Source organism: Haliaeetus albicilla, chromosome Z (assembly GCF_947461875.1).
Source record: "Haliaeetus albicilla chromosome Z, bHalAlb1.1, whole genome shotgun sequence".
NCBI lineage: Eukaryota > Metazoa > Chordata > Aves > Accipitriformes > Accipitridae > Haliaeetus > Haliaeetus albicilla.
In genome coordinates this window covers 40,554,995-40,574,411 of record NC_091516.1, presented here as the reverse complement: position 1 = coordinate 40,574,411, position 19,417 = coordinate 40,554,995, and the positions used below count along the sequence as shown (strand labels likewise).

Genomic DNA, 19,417 nt, shown 5'->3' with positions numbered 1-19,417 from the left:
AGAGCCGGCTGGTATGGGCTCGCTCTCTCTCGAACACAGGGGAAGCTTCCAGTAGCTTCTTACAGGAGCCACCCCTGTAACCCCCCCCGCTACCAAAACCTTGCCACATAAAACCAATACACCCTGCAAGTTCCAAAGTCTTTGCTTGGAAGAAGCTCACTGACACGGACACATCATGTAAAAGTTTTAAATCATCTCCTGAAAGTGAAATCCTTCAGGCTAGAATTGATGTTTGTTTTGCTTTTCTCATGTTACTGTGCTGCCTTTGATTTGGGGAGTGTGTGTGTGATTGTGAGGTAATAGGGTTTGCTAATGTGAATTAGGGAATGTTGCATTACTCTACACTGGTAGATAAAAAGTTTTATACCATCCCATATTTGAGCTTTTTAAATCTATGCCAGGTACTAGAGCAAAAGTGAATTTTCAAGTATTTTAATTTGTATTTCTCTTTTTGAAAACTTCACTTGACTTTTTCAATTTTGAAACCAGCTGTGTCACTTATTTCAGTGCGTTCAAAAGCACACAGCTACAACCACCTTGTAAAAAGTCTTCTTATGACCCCAGAATCACAGCTTTAAATTCTGTTGTCTCTTAGGCCCTATTCTCCCCTCCCCTTTTCCCACCCTGAATGGCCACAACTTGGTATCTTTATAGCTAGAGAAGTTATTGTTGGTGTAGAAAAAAATTACAAGTCCACAGGGTTTTTTTTTAAGGCATGGCTTTGGGAAGAACCTCCGCTTTTTGAGGTAGCCAAAGAGGAAGTTATGAGATAGGATAACTTTTGTGTTCAGGGAGAAGCTGAGCAGGATGCAGTATTTTGTTGGGCTGTAAAAATGTCTTGTGAGCAGTGGTAACATGTGGATTGGCCAAAAGTGAATGAACAGTGGAGCTTTTGTCACCTTCCAGAAACCCTAAGGGAGTTTGTATTTCTGTAGCTGTCTTTGGATGTGATATTACCCTCCTCTCTAAAGAAAAAGGCCCATTGACTCAGATCCATATGTGGATTGCCACGTCTTGCATTCCCCTAGCCTTCATGTCTACCATCTGAGATTCAGGCCTTGTTTTTTCATTTGTTTGTTTTAGTCTGTCATGAGGGATGAACCTGCACGAGGAGAATCAAACTCCTCCTTTAATTTGCAGTCCATAAGGAGTAACAATACTAAATTTCAGTGTTTTAGTTCGAAAGGCCAGTTGAGTAACAAAAGCTCATAATGAGGATCTTCTGGTCACCCTCAGCTGAAGGGTCAAATTTGGGGTTTCCCTTGTGGCACAGCTCGGGGAACCACAGTGGATGAGTGTTAGACAGATTGGATTCTGTCTCTGTCAAATTACTGAAATTAATTGCTGTTCTGTTAAATGTCAGTGCTTTGTTTGAGAAGTGGAGAGTTTAAAAACTCATCAAGAGCATTTTCAGTACATCATGTGTGCATTCTGAATCTGAGCTTTCTGAAAGCTGTGGGTGTGCTGGGAAGTTTCTGCCCCTGGCTGAACTGCACAGCCCCTTCCAGGGAAAGGTGCTGCCTTGCTTACCCTCTCAGTCCCCAGAGAATAGCTTTAGATGTGATGTTGAGGATACCAGCTATGATTTTTATAGAGCCAGCAGGGTGATGCATTGGGAAGCACCCTGCAGCTTCCCTGTTTATTACATTTCTAGCAGCCGTTCCTGGCTGTTCTCAAGTACTGAATGAAAATGGACTTTCGGTCTGGCTGATTTATGGTTGCTTTTGTATTCCCAGGTTCTGCTACTCTGACTCACAGATGGAGTCGTATTTGCTCCTAAACCTCCATTCCATCCTCTTCACCCAATAAGCAGTTACATTAGTGAGGACACCTGCATTTGTAGCCTTGGAGGAATAACCCTGTCATTGGACAAAGAATTGTTGTCTTGTGTTTTTTGTGTTGGTCCAGCTTAGCTCCCATTCCTTTATAGATAGACTGCCTACCTATATAACAGACCCTATTCCCTGTGTGGGTGGTAGTGCCCAAACAGTTGACATGTGGGACTGATATTTCATAAAATTTGTTAAGTGAATGTTGTCCTGTCCCTACAGAAGAGCGGGTCGTTCCCATTGAAGTCTGCCGTTCCAAACTGTCAAAGTACTTGCAGGGAGTTGTTTTCCGCTGTGATAAGTGTACCTTTACCTGCTCCAGTGATGAGAGCTTGCAGCAGCACATAGAGAAGCACAATGAACTGAAACCTTACAAATGCCAACTCTGCTACTATGAGACCAAACACACAGAGGAGCTGGACGCTCACCTTCGAGATGAGCACAAGGTAACATCCAAACAGTTTTAATTCGTAGCGATCTACTCTTTGCAAATGCTGTATTAGTTTACTTGCATGTCAACTCTGAGTAGCCAACTTGCTGTTGGATTTTTTTCTCTCCCTCCCCAAATCTTGGAAACTAATCCCTTGTTGGGCTTCACTTCCTTTATTTTCTATTATTTCTTTTTTTCTTTAGAAACTCGAAATTGATGTTTTCTAAAGCTGTTCAGATTGATCAGAATTGGCAGGCTGTTGTATGCAGAGTATGATTATCTGGAAGAGGCACTTTATGCTAGGTTTATTTAAAGAGAGAAAAAAAAGGGTTGTGAATCAATATCAGGGCTGTGTGATTCAGCCCCTCTAAAAGACAGGAGATTCCAAACATAAGATAGCTCTGGCAACTTCAGCAGCGTGACATGCCATGCATTTTTTAATAACAAAGAGGGCAATACATTTTCTTTTACATTTAACAAGAGAAAGATAAACAGCAAGTATAACCAGGTCCTAAGTTAAGATTGCTTTGGAGTTTTTGTGGAGTGCCTGAGTGCAGACCTGATCCAGTCTTTGAGAAGTCATTAGAGGCTTTCCACAGACTGTTAGCTTTGAATTTCTGCAACTGTGAGCTGTGTAGCTGAGAGACACTTAAGTTCTAGAACTGAGATGTGTTTTGAAGTATTTCTTAGAGTGCTTCCTTGTCACATTTCCAGGGGACGCAGCTATATGCCTCCGCCTGTTGGAGCTGAGCTGCCCAGGTCCTTGCTAAAAACTCACTCCTACTTCATTGACTGAATGACACTTTCCTTACAGCCAAATACATTTATGCTGACAGCAGCAGCAGTCCCAGCAAAACTTTTCATGCTTCAGAAATATTTGGCTGTCTTATAAAAACAAACTCTGTAAACTTATGTTGGCCTGCTATGCTTATCTTCCCTCTTTATTACTTCTGGAGAATCTTCTGCAATTCACACGGTACACGAGATGCTCCACGTCTCCTTATCACCACAGCTAGGCACCTGGCATATCCAGGAGGCACTAGTTCTCATTCTTTAGACACAGTGCATCAGGCTGGGAAGATGATTCCCTTACTCAGCTCTCCCTTCCAATCTGGACCTGCAGTGACAGTGCCAGTAGTTTAGGGTATCTTTTCCTCATTTCTCTCTGCTAATTTATCTAATTTGTGTCCAAGTTCTGGGCTCCGACACCCAAAAGATATATTGCACCTTAAAGAGTTCCTGTGCATGAGCTGAACTGAATTAAGAGCCTTGCATGAGGTCTTGTTTGTTTAAATCTCAGTGGGTAACATGTTAAATCAGAGAACCTCATCACAACAGTCTGTACAGAGTAGTGCTAGGAATCTGCATACCACCGCATTTAGGATAGTTTGCTATTTGAAGGTATACTACAGTCTAATTCACATGCTCCTTAGGTTTATTCACATTCCCTTTCCCACAAAGGGATAAAAAATAGTTAGTGGGTGTTGATATTTCATTCAGCATCTTGCAGGAGGTGTTGTTCTGCGCTCATTCCTCCGTCTCCATCCTGTCTGCCTCTGTGGCTGAGTGCCTGTGCTGCTGGAGGGCTGTCTCTTTGCATGACAGATGAATCCAAAATCCTTCCCAGCAGTAATCAATGAGCTCAGAGGGCACTTCTCATCCAACAAATACTAGCCCTAGTGTCATGCTCCATGCGCTGCCTCTGCTGTAAATCTGGAGTGCTCCTCTGCTGTTTCTGTTGGATGTGGTGGAGTTCCTGAATTCCGTGCCCTAAGCTGCTCTTTTCATACTGCTGCTGTGAGCTGTTAAGTAGCTGGTGCATTTCACCCTAGGGTTAGCTGAATTTGACTGCTGGGTGAAGTGTTCCCATTATAGTCTGTGTATCAGTTTGCAAAGCACTTTGCAGCCCTTCATAATGAAAATTAATCTGTTATTAATGAGTGAAAGTGTATGTGGCACACGTGTGCTTAGTAAAAGACCCAACCTTTCATGAATGAAGCTGAATGAACCAGTCACAAAGAATTTTCCTTCAATGTGGATGTGCAATAGCAGTGTTTGATCACAGCCATTGAATGGTCCCATAAAAAGAGAATACAACTTCAAGTGTTTTGCATTTCTTGGATACTTTTTTTTAATACATCAAAACCAGGAAGAAATGAGAGCGGTTTACTGAATGTCATTAATTTTTGAAAACCAAAAATGAGAAATGCAAAATAAACAGCAAAAGAAGAATCACTATCATTGAAAAGAAATGTGTGTTAATTTGATCAGGTGACTGCATGTCACATCTAGCTGAGCAGGCATTGGGGTGTACTCGATTTTGTTCTGCATATGTGATGATTTTTCTGATTAGCTACTGATTGTGCTGATTGCTGACAAAAGTGTTTCTTTCAAAGGTGAGTCGTAATTTTGAGCTGGTTGGACGGGTTAACTTGGACCAGTTGGAACAAATGAAGGGGAAAACAGAGAGCTCCAGCAGTGATGAAGAAGAAAAAGAAGAAGAGTTAAGCCCCAAGACTGAAGAGAGAGGTCAGTGCAGCCCTTTTTTCTTTCTTTTTTTTTTTTTTTGGCACTGCAACATGCCCTACCAGTCCCACCAAGCAAGGTCAGCTGTTGACTCTATAGCACATTCCTGTAGAGCCATGCAGGCATGCCAGCAGGAGCAGAATGGGACTTTTGTGAAGACACTGATGCTCCTGGGGGAATCTTGTGTTTCTAATCCTTATTACAAGTTTTCTGGCTGTTCGGAAAATACGTACTATGAGAAAACACAGATAGCATCTGTGACTTCTCTGCCCATGCAGATAACATCTATAAGGGCTTGGAAAACTACATAAGTGGAGTATTTTAGTGGTCTGTCAGATTTTCTGTTTTGGTAACCAATTTTCAGCTTTTCACTCGGCATTGTTCAAGCAAGGGATGAAGGGGTTGTGGCCAAACTTTTTTTATGGGATGTTTTTAACTCTGTGTCCAGCATTCCTTGTCAGTGTCAGTCCTGTTGCCGTTGCTGCAGTTGGCAGCTCTGGAGCCAGGGTAGGTCCATGCCCCACCTGTACTATTGTGTATTTAAATATCTGCCTAAATTCGTATCTAAGACTAATCCCACTGACTTCAGCAAGGCTAGGCCATGTGCTTGCTCATGCTTTTGGTTTGGTCCAAGTTAGATCAGCAGGGAAAAAAGTAAGTTCTCTGTAAATTGAATTAAAGGTTTCTTCTCCTTCCCTTCCAACAACCTTCCCCCATGAAAATCAGGTTATTGCAGTATCTGATGTAAACTGTGTGTTGTCTAGTCTGCTCTGGTGCACAGTTCGTCAGTCAAATGCAGTATGTTCACAACTCTAACATCCTTAGACCTATGATGTCTGAATGTCAGGTTCCTGGGGTCACCCACCCTCTTGATGCTGACGACCGCAGTAAGCCAAGTTCTATGTACTTTAACTAAAGGTACGCCACCATGTTTACCTTTTTCCTCATGAATTTTAAGCTTTCAAACTCACTCAGGAGTGAGTTCACAAAAGAAAACGTGTCTCCCTACATATTTTCAGACATTGAAAAATTCCAATTTCTGGGTTCACAGGTTCTTTACATAACAGGAGGGGCTCAGATCATGCTTTTACCTTTTCATAGCAAGACCCCAGTGTCTTGGCTTTTGTTTAGTGTCCCTGCAGCATAAATTCAGTCTGCGCTTATCACCACCACTTCACTTCAAGTGTGGTTAGTGATAGCTTTTATTTAAATGAGAAAGGAAGCAAGTTGGATAGGAAACCATTTATGTTTTAATGAAAAATACCCTTCACAAGAGCAGCAGAAAAATCAGAGGACCTAAAGAGATGTTTGTTTTATATGCATTTCAGAGTTCAACATTAGTAACTCATGTGGAAACATGCTTGGGTGTCTGTTTGGGGACAGCTTCAACCCTCAGAGCTTCATGGCTGGACTAATGATTGTGTAATGATTTGACTAAAGGAGCAGCTCACCTTAGTTGCAGATGTAGCAGACTGATTAATATTTTCTATAGACCCACAGCTAGCAGGGGATGAAGAGTCATGCTGTCCTTGTGAGGATTACCTTAGCGTTACATACAAGCACAGGCGCTGAAGTGACCTTGCAAGCCATGGCATCTAGACCAAGGAGAAGAAGGTGCTATCTGCCAAGCTTACAAATCCCTGTAAATGCACCATGGGGAGGGGGACAGCCCAAGGTGAAGTTCATTGTTTAAATTGGCTTTAGGTTACGCTTGTGAAAATGTAAAAATACCACCTTTATGCTGGAAATCTAAATTTGCAGGGATAATAGATAAGTGTTATCCCCATGTTTCATGTGATCAATAGTTGAGCAAGGGATAGTATCTTCATAATTCTAATTTTTATTTTGTACTTTTTTCACCTTATCCGTGTTTTTTAAATCTGTGACTGGCTAAAATGATTTCTGCGTGCTTGTTCAGTTGACCAGTCTAAAAAAATCATGCATATTTTCAAGTTTGCTTTGGAGTTATTTTCCTGACTACCCTGTAGGGTCAATGTTTCACCATTGTTATTTCTTCTTTTTAATCTGTAACCATTTGTAATACATGATAGTAAAATAGGTAGAAAATGCAGAAAACCATTATGCCTACTATAGCAAGGGTATTTAGAAAAGATCCAGTTGTATTGATTATATTTTTCTCAACAAGTTGTGGATTACCACTATAAGGTGCAAGATGCAAGGTACACTTTTTGAAAATGTCCCAGTGAGACAGGAACTGAAGGCATGGTTGGATGCTGAGTTGCATGCTGACATCTCCCTGTGGATTTTCAGAAGACAGTTCTAACACAGAAATGGTTTGCCCTGTTAGCAGAGGACCAGACCTATGGTTTTAAATAGTCTGTCACAGTGTCTAATGCTGTCACAGCTTTCAAACCACATCAAACTGTGTAATCCTGTATGCCACTCGGGTGCTTTTGACAATTCTAGCCTTTGTGGTGTTAGCAGGAAGTGGGATTTGCTGAGAGTGCCTCTGTGTGCTCCGAGTATCTGGAATCAAATGCTGTCTGAACGCTCTGAAGTCTGTGACTGTGGCAGAACCAGGATTTCTTTCCGTGAGTCAAACAGCTGCCTACATTCACCACTTTATGTTCTGGCTGGTATGTGCAGTACTGCAGGTGCAAAGAGTGTGTTGTTTCTCCAAATGGGCGGTTGGATAGTGGACCAAAGAAGGGCTATTGGCCATGTGCACAGGCAGAGCTGAGCAGCAGAGTTCAGCAGAGCTGAACTGCTATCTTGGATGGGAAAGGAAGGGCGTCATTGGCTGTTGGTAACGGATGGTAGAAGATATGTTGACCTGGGAGGAAGAAGATGAGGGGGAGAAAAGAGGGTCTCTGGCATACACCGTGGAAAGAACAGCTCCCCCTTGTAGGCACTGCATCCCAGAGGGACTGCCTATCTTTACTGACCTTTATGTCTTGGTTTTAGCAGAAGTTGGAATCGAGAGGTGTTTTTCCACAGCAGACAAAAATAAATGTCCATGAGTGCTTGTACGTGTGATGCAGGAAAACCGCAAAGAGGTCAGGTGTCTGTGCAGTCTGTTACCTCTCTTCTGCAGGCCTCAGAGAAGGGCAGCTTCTGATACTCCTCCAGAGAAGCCGTCCAAATTCACAGCCCTAGAAGCAAAACTGATCGTGGGGTAGGGTGAACACGATAGTGTGTTCTGAAGAGGTGATGCATTGACTAGACTAGCACTTGCTAATCTTAATGGGAGTTGCAAGTATAAATCATGGACTAGTTTGGGTTGGAAGGGACCTTTAAAGATCATACAGTCCAACCCCCCTGCCATGGGCAGAGACATCTTTCACTAAATCATGTTGCTTCAAGACCCATCCAACCTGATCTTGAACACTTCTAATGATGGAGCATCCACACCTTCCCTGGGCAATCCGTTCCAGTGTCTCAACACCCTCATCTTAAAAAATTTCTTCCTTATGTCCAATCTAAACCTACCCTCTTTTAGTTTAAAACCATTACCCCTTGTCCTGTCACTCCAGGTCCTGGTAAAAAGTCTCTCCCCATCTTTCTCAGAAGCCCCCTTTAGGAATTGAAATGCTGCAACAAGGTCTCCCCAGAGCCTTCTCTTCTCCAGGCTGAACCACCCTAACTCCGCCCTATTTGAGCAAAACAGCCTCTATGTTGCATATCTCCTCTCTGCAGAGGCCCCGAATAAACTTGCTATTGTGTACTATACAGTAGGTATGTTCTTGTACCGAACAGCAGCATTTGCCTCTAAAACTTTTACCTTCCATAAATATTTGTCCCTGTACCATAACTCGTCTGTGTGTTGCAGTGTCTTTATAGATTTGTACCACACATAAGGTATTAAAATCCAAATGTAAACTGAACTAATGGCATTGACTTACTTTCTGGTGTTCCTCTTGACATAGCACCTTGCTTTGTGATATTTAACTACATAAATCACTGACAGTAAGAAATACAAAGTGGTTTTTTTTTTCTTTCAGGGAGAAGAGGCAAAAACTTATGTTAAGAACCATTCCATATAGAACTTTAGTAAAGGCTAGTGAGAAGTGTGTCACAAAAATACATTTACAGGACTTACATATGGATGATAGGGAATGTGTGGGCAATTTTAAGTTCATAGGCTGATCTTGAACAGAGTAAATCTGAGAGTGAAGAAATCAAGTGAGCAGAGATCAGAACCAAAATGAAGCAAAATCCCTTTTCTTTTATGTAGTTTGGGAGGAGTCAGAAAGACATTCTGTTGATTTCTTGCTTAAGATAATCCCTGCTAAGGAATTAATGCTTTGAGCAGATGGTGCTGTCTCATTTCCAGCAAAAGAATCAAGTGAGATAGTCCATGCAATTATTTTTAATGGCTTATGTGGTGATTTTCTTAATTTGTGAGAAAATGTTTCATCTTTTGTTAAAGCTGTCTGTGTTCACATGGAGCTTGGCTTTCAGAAATACCGATCCCTGAGCTGCCACTGACTTCTCTTGTATTACTAGGTGCTTGACACTTCTGCAAATGAGGTCTCAATGTATAAAAGATTAGGTTGGGATGAAACACCTATGCAGTTAAGATGCAGGACTTAACCCACAAGCCTTCATGATGAAGGGATATCTAATTATTATGAGGATCACATTAAATATACTGGGTCTTTGTTTCCGAAAATTTGTACTATGAATTGAAGAATTATAGATGGGCTTTAGTGATTTTTTATTTTGCTTTCAAGCCATTTCAGCCCTAAACTTCTCAGTTTTGGTTTTGAATTAAAACTCCACAGTCTCTTAATTTGTTGAAATACAGGAACAGGGAGTAGTAACTCATTACCCTTATTTGCAGTGATGCTTTAAGACTTAGGATGGGATTTGTCGCTTGCAGTGTCAGTTTGCTTTGGGGGAGTTGCATTTTCACAAACACAAGTAATTGATAGGTAAGTCCTTTTGCTTCTCAGGGATGAGAAGGTGCAGCAGAGGGGATCAGAGCAGGATCACAGTGGTCCCTTCTTGCCCTGGCACTTCTGAATTCACGGGCTATGCTGTCTTTTTCCAGATCCCATGATGTTTCCTGATAGTGGTGCTCCAGAGAAGCGCTTCCCATGTGAGTTCTGTGGCCGATCATTTACAGAAGGCTCTGAGTGGGAGCGACATGTACTGAGACATGGCATGTAAGTTGGTTTACATTCCTTTGCCAAACAGCCAGAGTAACAGCAGATCTCTGTGCGTTCCTTGCACCCCATTCCTTGCCTCCTAAAAAGCTCTGTGATGAAGGCAAACACAGTTCTATGAAGAACAATTCTGTCTGTCACAAGTGTGGATACAGTCATCAGATGTCTCTGCATGGGAAGTCCTGTTCATCCTTTTTAACTCTGCTGCCCAGGGTGGCTGTAGACTGTAGGGTTTAACTGTGATTCTAGAATTTAACGTTGTGCCAAGATGAATACCACTTGGCCAGGATTAATTTTACCTAAACATACTGTTGATTTTGCCTGCCAGCAGAGCAGCATAAAAATGGCAGAAAATTAGATGGAATGTTCTACAAAGGAACTGGGTTTTTTTTCCCCTTTGTTGTTATATCTCTTTTGCATGCTTGCAGCTAAACTTGCATAGCAGTGCGAAGATTTATGTGCAGAGAAATGTCAAGACCTTCAAGGGAAGTAAAATCAATCTGAATGAACTCCTTCTAAAATGTGCACAGTGAAGTTCACTAGTTCATCTTCATAGTGAAGATCTTTGCCTTTTTATAGCAGTTTGCACGCTGTGCCATGATACGCATCACAGATAAGATAGGCATCTCTGGAAGAATCATTTTCCTTCTTCTGATGAAGATCTCGTCTGTAGCAGAGATCTCTTTGCTGACCAGAGTTTCTTCGAAGAGTAGATCTCATTCAAGGTTGCTGACATGTGGAAGACATTTAAATACAATATTGTAGGTTAACTGTGATGAGATGGGAAATATTTCTTCTCTTACCCTTAATCTTGTCTGCCTAAATACGAGTACTTGAAATGTTGCAACCTATAAAAATTTTTATTGGATCATTAACTCTTTGGGAAAAGTATTCTTTTCCTGTGCCTTTGTTTGGTGCCTTGTAAGTCTTGTTTACAAGGGACTGGGAAAAGGAGAATAAAATTTTAAAAGTTACAATTGTAGTTCTTCCCTCTCATGAAGCTTCTCTCTGTCCCATTGTAGAGCAAATAAAGATTTGGTTTCAAAGCTAGAATGTCGTGGGTCCCACTGGTAGGTAGCTTCTTTCCACTGCCTCTCCTTTTGAGCATGAGGTGGCAGTGGTGTGGTTGCTTGCGTCTACCTTTTTAGAAAGTGATCTGGTTTTCTCCCTTGTGTGATATGCACAGATTGGCTTTGCTGTTCTCCATATCGACTGTAAATGTTTCTGTTTTCTGTTGCTTGGCTTTCCAGGGCACTGAACGAAAGCAAGCACAGGACCAGTGAGGACAGCCAGCCAAAGGAGGATGTAGAAGAAACTGTTAGCACACTGCCAGAAGAAAAAGAAGTCATTGAGAAAATGGTGGTGGACTATTCCCACAACAGTGAAACAGCAGTCAGCGTGGTAGCTGCTGACAAACCTCTCCAAGACAACTCGGAGGCCAAAAACGAATAAGCATTTGGTGTGATTCTAATCAACGTACTTGAACAGTGATGAACGGGGTGGGGTGGGTGGGTGGGGTGGGCAGAAGGAAGAAATAAAGCTGCTTTTAGGACTGAATGATCTATTTTCAAAGCACTGGTACCTGTGTGAGTGTGTGTATATTAAAGTTATTTAAGTGATGGAATAAGTGGCTCCATTACATCACTGCATCTTTTCTTCTGGATCTTGACAATGGGAAGTTACATTCATCTTGGACTAATGAAGCAACTCCCCGTATTCCTACATTACACATCGTGCTTTGCAGTGGAGACTTGGATTGTTTGTGAATGGAAGCGTCGTGAGCATGGAAGAAGTGGGGGGGACAACTTTTCAACGCACAAATTTGTGTGCGTTTTTCTAGTTTTAATACATAACGCTTTTCCAGACTGAACGCAACTGCTTTAGAAAAGAAAAAAAAAGAGGAAAAAAAAAAAGAAAACAAAAACAAAACAGAAACTGCTTTGCTTAAAACAGTCACCTGTTTCCTAGTACCTCAGAATTAACCAAGGGAGATCTCTGCATTTGTCAGTACTACCTGTCATTGTTGTGGTTAAATGTAGAGAGACTGCTGGGCAAGGTGGTGAATGGAGGAAGAAAAAAAGTTTTAAAGAAAGGAAAACAAATTGTGCTTAAAATCCCAGTGTGGGTTTTATTTCTTAAAATACTGTGATTTTTTTAATTATTTTAGTAAAAAAAAAAACAAAAAAAGAGAGAGAGACTTTACTTCCTAGATAACTGTTTGTGAATTGTCATCCTTTATTCCAGGTAAGCTGTTTGTTAGTATTCAGTTATAATTTTAGGATTTGATAGATTTCATGTGACTGATTGTGCGGTTTTGTTTGCCACATGTTTATTTTCTATCAGCCTGAGGTGTTACAAATACAGCACAATTAAGTTTCTCATGTAAAATGAGTTATTTCTTTTCAAGGGGGGGACAGGGAAAGGAGACTAGATCTTGTGAATAGAACTTTTTGTTGTTGTTGTTGTTGTTAATTTTAAACATATGGAAATAACAAAGAAGTTTTAACTTTTTTTTTAAAAACTAAAGAACCAAACTTACGGCACAGCTATGCAGCTCGCGGGCCAAACACATAGGTCCTCATAACCATTCTGTTGCTTGTCATACTAACATCTATCAGTCTCACACCAGTAACTTTTCGTTAAGATTGGCTGCCTTTTTTCTTCCGTCTGTGGTGTGCGTGTTTTCTTTTTGTTTTGGTGTGGTGGGAGGGAGGGGTGTCTGTTAACACATCTTTTGCAAGCGGAGGTGAAATAGTTACATACGACATTGAGCCTGGAGAACTACTTTTACTCGATTCCAGATGGAGTTGCTAAGTTTTTCCCCTCCTCCTTAGCTTTGAGCATGAGGGGAGCAGTGTAGAATGAATAGGAACCTGCATACCTAAGTGGCTGATCCTGCACTACTTCTTGGGTGGAAAGCCTACCAAACTCAACAGGACTTTTGCCTGAGCAATGAATACAGGATCTGGTGCCTGTGGTATGTTCTGATTGTGAACAAAAAAAAAAAAAAAAAGAGTTTCTTTCCAAAAAGTAGAAAGTACTTGACTGAAACCTAGTTTTAGAAATGCATGTGTCTTCGTTTGTTTTTTTTGTTTTGGGGGGGATCTGGGGGAGGGGGAGGGGGGAAAATAGGAAGCTGCTGAGGAAACGGTGTCCTAGAGAGCTTCACATAAAATTGATGGCAAAAATGTTGCATTTGTGGAATAAGTGCTACTTGAGAAGCATGGTGTTTTGCTTTTGGGGATTCATCAGTTGTGTGTTAGGGGGATTCTTTTGATTTTTTTGTTGGCTTTTTTTTATTTTGTTTTTGAAGTAGGGAGGGAACGTCATGGAAAAACACATTGGAGGGACAAGTATAAATACACATTTTGTGTCTGTATTTGTTTTTAATTGGCCTCATTTCAAATGTATTTAAACAGTTCCATACCTGGATTGGGTGTTTGTAATGGTTACCAAAAATGAAAAAGAAAAAAAAAAAGAAATAATGATTGTGACATGCTTTTATCACTACTTTATTTTTCAAATAACATGTAAATATTGTAATCCATTGGATTTTGTTTTGCTAACCTGTTAATAAAAAATATGGGACCATTATCCTTTTAACAAGCCTAGAATATCATATTTTTTTTCCTTTTTTTCTTTTCCCAAAAATGTATACCTGATATATTGTGGACACACATAGATGCATTATTATGATTCTGTTGACTGTAATGACATAGAATTGAAAATAACATTTTTTTCATTGTTTAATTTATACAGAGGACTTTTTCAGAGTTTGACAGAAGGAAATAATAGCAAAATGCTAACCCATTGGCTTCAGCACTCGGTATTTCCTGATTTTAAAATTACTGCTTACTGATGGGGGATAGGAAGGGGATACTGAACTGTTGCACTGACGGGTTTGTTTTTTTTAAAAAAAAAAACAATGAAAATTAATAAAAACTTTTTAAGAGTGTGTGTTTGTGTGTGTGTAGTTTTGTATTGGCTATTCTGATGATGGGTCTGTAAAAGTTACTGGTTGTGCAACTGGCAGCTCTGGGAGGGAGCAAAGCACCTTTTCCTCCCCTATTTCACTGAGAACTTTGGATTTACAGGTGGGGGGGGGGTGACTTCCCCAAGTTTACACAGGTCTAGGGTCCACCACCTCTCCAAAGAATACCTTGAATATCCACCAGCCCAACATCCGTTAGAGGTCAAGGGCACACTGCCAAGGTCTGCTGACTCCTGAACCCAAACATAGAAATGAAGGAATTTTGCAAGCTGTCTTGAAAGATCAAAATAGATGTAGACAGGCTGGTATTTGGATTAGCAACTCAGTCTCTTCATGAGTTGGGATACTGTATGCTCCAATATCCAATGACCTACTGGATCCAGCATTGAGGCTGTACTTAAATTAGAGTCGAATATACACCCAGTAAGATGGAGGCATTATTTTTTCCTCTTTGTCCATTGAAAACTTAAAATTATACTTGCGGGGTTGTCTTGGAATCTTTCTTTGCTTAAATATAGATATTTAAATGCACATTCAGAAGATGTCAGGGTTTTTTTTCTGGGTCTGTTTTGATCAGATCCTGTTTCCAGTGTAAGTGGCTTTTTGATTGTACTAGAACTGGATCTCAACTGAATGTGTATGATGTTAAACAGTATGGAAGCTTGAATCACCTGATAGCTTTACATTCTTCCACCTTTGTCCCTAGGAGTCAAAATATTTCTCTGTTAAAATACTAATTTCCTGATCCTATGTTTACACAGGAAAAAAAAGGGGGGGAGGGAGGGAGGGTGCATTTTAGTCTGTTAGACATTGCCTTTTTTCAGCAGTCTCTGGAAACATTTGTTCATGAGGGAGACCTACAAATAATCTGCATGTTGTATGTTCTAGCCCAGAGGTAACCTGCACTTCAACCAATTTAAAAAGGGAAATGGTTGCTCAGTGGTACATCACTAACAAGAATTACATAACTGATGTAATGCAAGAATTTGGGATATTTCTAGAGTATTACAGTGCATTATCCCATTCACCTCAGTGGCAGGATTGTGTGATTTCGAACCAATGCCCTCGATCGTCCCAGTTTTAGGTTTCTGGCTGAATGTGACTGGATCATCTGCCTTGAGATTCCTGTGCTGAATTGAAATATAACAAAGGGGTGGGAGGGAAAAGGCAAAGGAAACAGTTACCAACATGATCCTTTACTCACATTACTTCTCTGCTTTGCCGGACAATTCCCTTTCTTTTAACTGGGAGTCCTGGGCTTCACAGGAAGCATTTGTGCTGTGGGACAACTGATGTTCTGCACACACTGTAATCCCAGGCTCATTGTCCTTCCTTTTCTTAAGAAGTCTGGGTAAATGTTTGCCACGTTATTGCTAGCTGACTGCTGGCATTTTCTTTTAGTCTAGAGGTACAGTGCCTGAATGCTCTCCATGCAAAGATCTTGCTTTCATATTCACACCAGTGCAAAGGCTTTGCAGGAGTTGCTATGGGAATGGAGACCGCTATCTCCCTCCCTTCCAAACATACAACCTCCCTGGAGAGGAGTTGAGCAGTTGGGGTTACCCTGTGACTCAGAGACCAACACTGAGGATTGGCAGGGTCATGGTAAGTAAGGATTATAGTGCAGAACTCTAGGGTTTCCAGTGGAAAGTCCACTCTTTACGAAGTGATAGAGGCTATGTGAAATGTTGATACTTGTGGCTCAGTTATTTTAGAAACTGATGCTGCACAGAAGACTTCATGTGAACTTAAGCACCAAAAGTCAATCTCCTGGCTTCAAGAAAATATCTAAACACAGTTGCAATTTTTCAGTACATTTCAATGAAAACTGCCCCAAGTTTCTCCACTCTTCCTCACCTTGAAGTCTTTCTTCAATATTTTTGTGATAAAGCAGACTTTTCCATCATGAAAGCCAGATGTCTGGCTCCAAAGCAACAAGATTACTGAATAGGAAATTATTCTGGGTAAGAACATTTTGGAAAAGGGAATGTTTTGGTCCAAGATAGGTGTAAGATGTTAGAGAAACCTTTCTTTCTTTCTTCACAGCATGGTTACTTCCATGCCCCCCACACCAACCACTGCTGGAAACAGGGATTTCAGTTTGAGCAGTCTGGAGTACAAAGTTTAGCCTTGAAGGCTACAGTCCTTCCAGGATGCAGCTTGTAAACCTTTTATTGCCTTCTCATCTGTCACATACCAAACTGTCCTCAGATAAATGGATGGGTGCAAACACCCTGTGAACCAAAGGTGGGGCTGGGTGGCATAAGTCAAAGAGCAAGCATCCTGCCAAAGTCTTGGTAAAGGAAGTTAATGTCTATTTGGATCAGCTGAGGTTTGGAAAGCCTAGCTGAAGGCATTATCTTTCCTGCTGCATTTGCAGTTGCTTACCTGTGTGTGGATGTACAGCACATATTTTGCAGGGGTAGAGGGAGAGAAGGAAGCATGATTCATTGGACATGCAGGACATATATGTGTGTGGCTCTAAAGGGAGAAGACAGTCGGGTAAGACAATAGGATAGCTTTTCTGTTGGGAGAGCAGTGCAGTACTGGGGCAGGTCAACCCATGAGCATGTGATGTCTTCACTGTTGGTGGTTTTTTGGACTCATACAGACAAAGCCATGACTGACCTGCTCTAGTGTTAGCAATAAACCTGCTTGTGACAACAGGTTGGACCACAGACCTCCAGAATTACCTCCCAGGCCCATTTCCTATTTCAAATTCCTATTTTCCTATTTCTTCAGGGTTGTCTTAACCTTCGATATCTCCAGCTTGTCTCTGACTTTTTGCAAGTCCATGGTTTTGGTGAAGTGTGAACTACTTCAAGGAAGTGCTCACTGACTCATAGACTCTTCTCTGACCAGCATTTCTGTCTGTTCTATGTCCAATCATTTTTGACCAAAAGGCATGCTTTCCATCTAAATGCATGCCTAGTGACATATAATGTACCTAAGGCAATGATGTCTTAGCAAGATCAAAGCAAATTTTATCAGGCTTTCTCTATGGGTTTATATGCATCATTAGCAGGGGACAGCACCGACCAGCTCTTAGATGTAGAAAATGGCTATCATGTAGGAGAAGATACCGATCTGTATTCCTGCATTTCATCTTGGCCCAAACTATTTAATTAGTTCTGACTTGAATTCTACAATTTGTTTTCTCCAGCACTCCCACAATATGCTACAAATCAAGTCAAATATACCCAACAAAATAGTGTCAGTGTGGTGGGGTTTTGTTTTTGCTTTGCTTTTGTGATTGAGCCAGTATTCTTGCTTGTTACAGCTGGAGGAATCCAATACAAAGTTCTGTCAACTTAGAAAAAAAATGAGGAAAACAGCATGAAAAATAAGCAAAATAAAGTAACTTCTCATGCAATGCACTCCATTGTGTAGCAACAGATGGAGAGTGCAGCTAAGTGTCAGGTAGCACTATTGGCTTTTCTTTTACTGCATTTGCGATCTGGTTTTTTTCTAGCAGAATGTGGGAATTGATCAGATCAGGTCTGTTCCCTGTCTAGTTCAGTGTCTTGACTCCTGAAGAAAAAGCAGGAAATCCCATGGTGAGCAGGAAGGGAATAATCTGTCCCTAGTGAAAGTCTCAATCTGTTTTGATGATAGCTTTATGCACAGAAGCAGAAGGAGCCCTACCTATTTCATATTCATTTTATGTTATAGTAATAAAAGTTACACTACTTTTGCTACCAATTCCATTTTAAATTTTACTGAACTCTTGGTTTCTCTGATGAGAACTGACAGGTAAAATACTTTTGTGTTAAAAAAAAATTGTTATTTTATTCTCCTAAAAAGAAATGCTTCCTAAGTTAGTTGTGTCATCTGTTATTCTTACGTTGTTCATAAAATGCATTTTTCATGTACATAAAATAATCTGTCAAGAAATCCAATTGATTCATTTCAGCTAGGATGCTTAGGAAAAAATGAAGTTAGCTGCTGGAATGAGAAGAGACATGCTTCTCTTCTCAAATAATTTGCCTCTTTGAATAGTTGGTGTAAAAGCAAATATGCCTCAGCTTGATTCTTGAATTCTCTATTGAGTTTACACTTCTATTAATGAAGAGCTTAGCTCAGACTAGCCAACTGTACATGCATGACTTCCAAATCTAAGTGAAATGTGTCTCTTTGCAGCTGTTCTGTTGTGCTCTCAGTAGTGTTTAAAGAGAGAAATATGTTTACCAGCTATGCCTCAAATTAATTTAGCTTGTGTTGAAAATGTTGGACTGAAATTTCAACTTCTCTCTGCAACTGAAGGAAATCATATTAAGCTCCTGGGCCAAATGATGCTTCAAGTCTTTGTGGAATCATTTAGATTGAAGTCATGAAAGACTTCTAGCAGACATGCTGCAGTAAAAGGAGTGGTAGTTTTGGTCTGTATGAACCAGTAGATAATTAGAAGGCAAGCTCCATAAAGCAATGAGTCTTTGATGTGTTATTTCCAGAGAAAATGTTTTCCTCTGCTTAGACTGTTCAGGACCTCAGGTATGTGATTGTTGAAACCACAAGATTTAAGTAAAAATAGTCATTCAGAAGTAGAAAGGATTTGGTTTCTCAAAGGTAATTAAACAGCACTAAAAACATGTTGCCTGCAGAAAGAAGTAAGGTCTTTGAGCCATCTTGCTGCAGCTGCAGGGTATTTCTTCCTGTTACTATAGGAGTCTCCTCCTGGAAAACAGGTTAGAAAATGAGATTTGCTTCCCCTGTTCTTCAGCTGCTCCTGTAATCACCTCTTCCACCTTCCTTTGCAGGATTACTCCTAGTAACCAGACAACAAACTCTGGCTATACTGGATCTGGTAGAAGTTGGGCTATTGTATTAGGAGACTGAGAACATTATCATGGTTGTCCGTGCTAAAGGAAGCCCAGCCTCATGTACATGCAAGACTGAGACTATACAGACACCATCCCTGCCTGGTAGGGAGGAGCATACAGCAAGGCAAGAAAACAGAGTTGTCTGCTAGCCTTTGGTTGGGACCAGACATAAGCCATCTGGCAGTCAAAAGAGTATCTTTGTGCTTGCCTTCATCAGTCCTTAGGATCTGCTCTGGAGGGGAGGTGCAAACAGGATGTGTGCTTTTTTGGCTCAGTTGCAGAAAAAAGCTTTTTGGGGGTGAATGAATTTAAACCTGTCTGATCCTTCTCTGAGGAACTGGTTGGTCTTCTGTCCTATTCACCAAAAGCAGGAAGGACAGGCGATCAGATGTAGATAGCATATTCCATGTAATTAACTCAATTAACAGCAGGAACAAAAATATAATTATATTCTTATCATCAGATTAAATATATGTTGTTGTTTATTCAATTTAACGTAAATGTTTAGCAATTAGGACCTCATTCTGCAGGAATTCATGCTGTAACTTAGATTTCTTTCCATGTAATTTAATTGGAAAGCTGACAAGGAGATGCTCTTTTCCCATTACTTTTTATCAAATGGAGTGTTCCCAGGGACACTGTGAAGTCTGGGAGATCCTTAGAGTGAGATGGAAAAGAGGAATAAGGGATAA

General features: G+C 40.7%; 1 protein-coding gene across 7 annotated transcripts in view; it reads left to right on the top strand.

Annotated features, from left to right (window-relative positions):
• Positions 1–13,869, top strand: part of ZNF462 (zinc finger protein 462) — a 96,427-nt gene extending 82,558 nt beyond the window's left edge. For all 7 annotated transcript variants that reach the window (XM_069776729.1, XM_069776730.1, XM_069776731.1 and 4 more), the window contains 4 exons: positions 2,052–2,275; positions 4,656–4,788; positions 9,800–9,914; positions 11,165–13,869. In XM_069776729.1, coding sequence (XP_069632830.1) covers positions 2,052–2,275; positions 4,656–4,788; positions 9,800–9,914; positions 11,165–11,366 — 674 coding nt within the window. In that variant the 3' untranslated portion in view covers positions 11,367–13,869. The remainder of the gene's footprint in view (positions 1–2,051; positions 2,276–4,655; positions 4,789–9,799; positions 9,915–11,164) is intronic.
• The last annotated feature ends 5,548 nt before the right edge of the window (positions 13,870–19,417 follow it).